General features: G+C 35.9%; 1 protein-coding gene across 2 annotated transcripts in view; it reads left to right on the plus strand.

Annotated features, from left to right (window-relative positions):
• Positions 1-251: 251 nt before the first annotated feature.
• Positions 252-5,006, plus strand: part of LOC107657445 (kelch-like protein 18) — an 8,757-nt gene continuing 4,002 nt past the window's right edge. Inside the window, exons 1-3 of one of the 2 annotated variants that reach the window (XM_016445527.1) lie at positions 252-522; positions 2,910-3,040; positions 3,139-3,279. In XM_016445527.1, coding sequence (XP_016301013.1) covers positions 388-522; positions 2,910-3,040; positions 3,139-3,279 — 407 coding nt within the window. In that variant the 5' untranslated portion in view covers positions 252-387. Of the gene's footprint in view, positions 523-2,909; positions 3,041-3,138; positions 3,280-3,823; positions 4,070-4,167; positions 4,309-5,006 lie in introns of those variants that run through there. The other variant, XM_016445528.1, reaches the window with a different exon arrangement.

Here is a 5,006-nt window from a genome sequence, read left to right on the forward strand (position 1 = left end):
AAAACCCTCCATTTTATAGTCCAAACATGTTATAACTCATCTGTCCTCTGCTTTATACTAGCAAAATATTGTCCTAAAAAGGCTGAACTATCTTCATATGGCAGAAACAGTAGCCTAGTTTATTAGAATTCAGCCAGTATCTTCTTGTCACGTGGGTTTCTGTGTGGGACTGTAGTCTGGTTTGTTGTATAAACTCAACCTAAGCCATGATGTACATGTGAATCACACTAATAAGACCAGTACATCCATATAAATCTGTTTTGAGCTGTATATGACCCCTACATGATAGGGAACTGACACCGCCGGTGGAGGAGGGCTGGCAGTCAGTAATACAGCTCAAGCTACGGCGTCTCGGTTTGGACAAAAAGTGTCGTTTCCGGTCCATCAATGACGATGGGTGACACGATTTTTGAAGAATTAGAAGATTTGATGCATTTTTCTGTTGCCGACTTGCCCGCTCGTGGATATGCAGTGATGGAGGAGATCCGACGACAAGGGAAACTGTGTGACGTTACCCTTAAAGTACTGTGCTTTTCTTTGTTAGGGTTTATTTGCTAGTGAAATGCTAACAAAGTAGCACTGGGCTGTCAGCATTGGGAGAGGCTAGTGAAGTACTGACACTGTTAGCAGAAGGAAGAGCTATAATGTTCCAGCTTGTAAGGTCGTTTGTTAATGTGTGTCATTGCAGATAGCTCTTAAAATTGATTTTTGTATATTTTGTATCAGTTGTAAAGCGAGTTGTTATTCTAGTGTTACTTAGTTAGCATGTGCAGCTAACATCCTCATCAGCTGCACATGAGTTGTATATTAAACTAGTAAAACACGGAGGAGAAACAATACATTCTACTGTTATTGCTATTATTATTTTAACCTGTAGATTTTTTTTTCAACGACTTTGGTTGTGAATTCGCCTTCCATGGTCTGTTAAGAAGTTGTCGCTTCCTTATGTTTAATATTGAACTATATTGTCAGGCTGAGTTTAATAGAAACACCTGTGACAGCCAACATATCTTGATCTGTTTGACTAATTTTAAACAACTGTTTCTAGCTCTGGAATTGAATTTTATTTTATTTTGTACACAATTATTTAGACTGACGAATTAGAATGAATGCTTTTTGTAATATTGCTCGCTGTTTGTTATCAGTTCTATAAAATATATATTTGTAAATTGTTTAACAGTCAGACTCAAATACAGAAAGCACATTAATACTACTACAATCTGTATACTGAGTGTCAATAAGCTCTTTACATCACTGGTTCTCAACCTTTTTGACACCAAGGGCCCCAGACAAATGTCCGAAGGCTATGTACCCTTGTAGACTAAGATATTTCTGGTACTTCTTTATTTACAGAAACTAGGAGGTGATAATGTGTTAAACGAGCAAGTTAGTAAAATAATTGTGAATAGGTAAAATTACAATAATTGCATTCTGTTATTCCAGAAGTTTCAAGATCCAAATGTTCTTCATTACCAATTAATTTACATGTCTTTTCTGGTTGTTCATGATAATGATAAAAAGGATAAAACTTATTTTCAACTCCCAAATAGCAATTTCTACACAATAAAACATTTGACATCTTGCTATAGCTATAAAAATACACTTCCGTTACTTTTTGCAGGTCTAGATATTGTAGTTTTAAAATTCCCTCATACAGGTTTTCCAAGACCAAATTTTTAGGGAATAAACATGTTGGATGTCAGTTTTCATCTACACTTTTAGACGTTTTATCTTATTTTAAAGCTGGTTGTAAACAATCTTGTTACCCCATTAGCAGTGTGCAGAAGGCCCCAGGGGTCCCTGGTTGAGATCCACTGCTTCAGGTTCATTATAACATGCCAAATTAGGCCTACTTCAAGTCAAGTTAAGGTTTATTTATCAAAAGCACATAAATAAAGCATGCATCCGTAATTGCAGGAACATAAATGCATTAGTTTTACTGCCTGAACAGAAATGTAGAAGAAAAGAGATGTAGAATATAAAATATTTGTAAAAATATTTATTCATTAAAAATGTACACATGTATGTGTATTATGCATACATTATAAATATTGCATATATATTGTATATTACATGCATATACAATATGTGATATACACAGTGATCAATAGGGCAAATTTTCAGAAAAGATTTCTATATCAGAATAAAAATAGAGGTGGTTTGCTGATGCCTCCTTGTTTTAGAGTGATGTGCATATATATTATTATGTTGCTGTATAAAGCAGCATTAGGAGAAGCATCAGGTAATGAAAGCTGTGCTCAGTCTCTGATCTGCTGCTGTGTTTTAACTGTTGCATCATCAGCCCTTTATGTGGGTCACAGTGAGCAATAATCCTCTTTATCTCTTTCACCTGACCTGCTGTATGCATGTCTTTGCTGACTAACAGCTGGCTTATAGGACATATACTACAGATCATGCTGAGGATTATGGTGCACTTTCAGTATCCACCTTTTTCTTCCCATAAGAGCGGGCGCGGACATTTGTAAATTCTATGGGTCTAGCTTCCTCCATAGGTCTCACCTGTGTCCAGCTATTTTTAGCTGTACAACATATTATTTTAATGTATTATCTTAATTATGAACACACTGGTGGTTGTTATTCTTCTAGTTATTTTCCTATAGTGACTAATCAACCGGAAGTCTTGCCCATAGGCTTACTTTCGCGTTGATGAAAAAGGTGGATATCTGGCTCACTGCTCCATTTTTTTCACATTTGCTTCTTTATTGATTGAAATTGTTGTCTGTTGTCTGGAGAATGGTCATAATTTGTTTTTATTTGGGTGGTAATGTTTCAGATTTTTCAGTTGGCACTCAATAATTATCAACATTGAACCAGGACATTTTTATGTGTATGTGAGATGATGATTTCTGATCAAGATTCGTGTATCTGTTCTGTCTGTGTTTATGCAGGTAGGAGAGCACAAATTCAGTGCTCACAGAATAGTTCTTGCTGCTTCTATTCCATACTTCCATGCCATGTTCACCAATGACATGGTGGAATGCAAACAGGATGAGATCGTCATGCAGGGCATGGACCCCAGGTGAAGATACAAACCTCAAAGGGACAGTTGAGAACTCTTGTTTGTTGTTGTTTGTAAATGTACATTAAAGTTTTCAGCTCTGTTTTGCCTCTAAACAGTGCACTTGAAGCCCTAATAAACTTTGCCTACAACGGACACATAGCCATAGACCAACAAAACGTCCAGGCCCTCCTGATAGGGGCCAGTTTCCTGCAGCTTCAAAATGTCAAAGATGCCTGCTGCTCTTTTTTACAACAGAGGTAAAGTTGATTTCTTCACAAGACCAAAGGGTCAGTAAGATTTTGGCAAGACAGAAATTCATATTTTCATTCTGCAGGAAATCCTCTTTATCTCTTTCACCTGACCTGCTGTATGCATGTCTTTGCTGACTAACAGCTGGCTTATAGGACATATACTACAGATCATGCTGAGGATTATGGTGCACTTTCAGTATCCACCTTTTTCTTCCCATAAGAGCGGGCGCGGACATTTGTAAATTCTATGGGTCTAGCTTCCTCCATAGGTCTCACCTGTGTCCAGCTATTTTTAGCTGTACAACATATTATTTTAATGTATTATCTTAATTATGAACACACTGGTGGTTGTTATTCTTCTAGTTATTTTCCTATAGTGACTAATCAACCGGAAGTCTTGCCCATAGGCTTACTTTCGCGTTGATGAAAAAGGTGGATATCTGGCTCACTGCTCCATTTTTTTCACATTTGCTTCTTTATTGATTGAAATTGTTGTCTGTTGTCTGGAGAATGGTCATAATTTGTTTTTATTTGGGTGGTAATGTTTCAGATTTTTCAGTTGGCACTCAATAATTATCAACATTGAACCAGGACATTTTTATGTGTATGTGAGATGATGATTTCTGATCAAGATTCGTGTATCTGTTCTGTCTGTGTTTATGCAGGTAGGAGAGCACAAATTCAGTGCTCACAGAATAGTTCTTGCTGCTTCTATTCCATACTTCCATGCCATGTTCACCAATGACATGGTGGAATGCAAACAGGATGAGATCGTCATGCAGGGCATGGACCCCAGGTGAAGATACAAACCTCAAAGGGACAGTTGAGAACTCTTGTTTGTTGTTGTTTGTAAATGTACATTAAAGTTTTCAGCTCTGTTTTGCCTCTAAACAGTGCACTTGAAGCCCTAATAAACTTTGCCTACAACGGACACATAGCCATAGACCAACAAAACGTCCAGGCCCTCCTGATAGGGGCCAGTTTCCTGCAGCTTCAAAATGTCAAAGATGCCTGCTGCTCTTTTTTACAACAGAGGTAAAGTTGATTTCTTCACAAGACCAAAGGGTCAGTAAGATTTTGGCAAGACAGAAATTCATATTTTCATTCTGCAGGAATGCATTAAATTGATCAGAAGTGACAGTAAAGACTTCTACTTCTGTTTCAAAAAAGTTTGCAATTAATAATTACAATAATTACAATTATTTGAATTCAAATAATTTAAAAACTTTTAATTTAAATTATTTTTAATAAAAAATATTTCCACAAAAATATTAAGCAACAACTGTTTTCAACATTTATAATAATAAGAAATGTTTCTTGAGCACCAAATCAACATATTAGAATGATTTCTGAAGGATCATGTCACACTGAAGATTGCAAAATTTTGCTTTGCCATCACAGGAATAAATTACATATTAAAATATATTCAAATAGAAATCAGTTCTTTTAAATTGTAATAATATTTCACTATGTGTATATATATATATATATATATATGATTAAATAATAGTGATAACATGACATAATCACAATCAGGTGTGCGTTTTCCAAAAGCATTGTTAGGTAACTATGGTTGCTAGTTCCACTGAACTTAATTGGTAATGACAGAAATTTCGACCGTAGTTGCTTTTGGGAAAAGCATACCAGAAATGTATGTAATAACTGTGACAGGACTCTCTTAGGTTATGTTATTAAAGTGCCCCTATTATGCCATTTTTACGGTTCCTAATATT

Source organism: Sinocyclocheilus anshuiensis, unplaced genomic scaffold (genome assembly GCF_001515605.1).
Source record: "Sinocyclocheilus anshuiensis isolate Anshui unplaced genomic scaffold, SAMN03320099.WGS_v1.1 scaffold155, whole genome shotgun sequence".
In the NCBI taxonomy this organism is placed as follows: Eukaryota; Metazoa; Chordata; class Actinopteri; order Cypriniformes; family Cyprinidae; genus Sinocyclocheilus; species Sinocyclocheilus anshuiensis.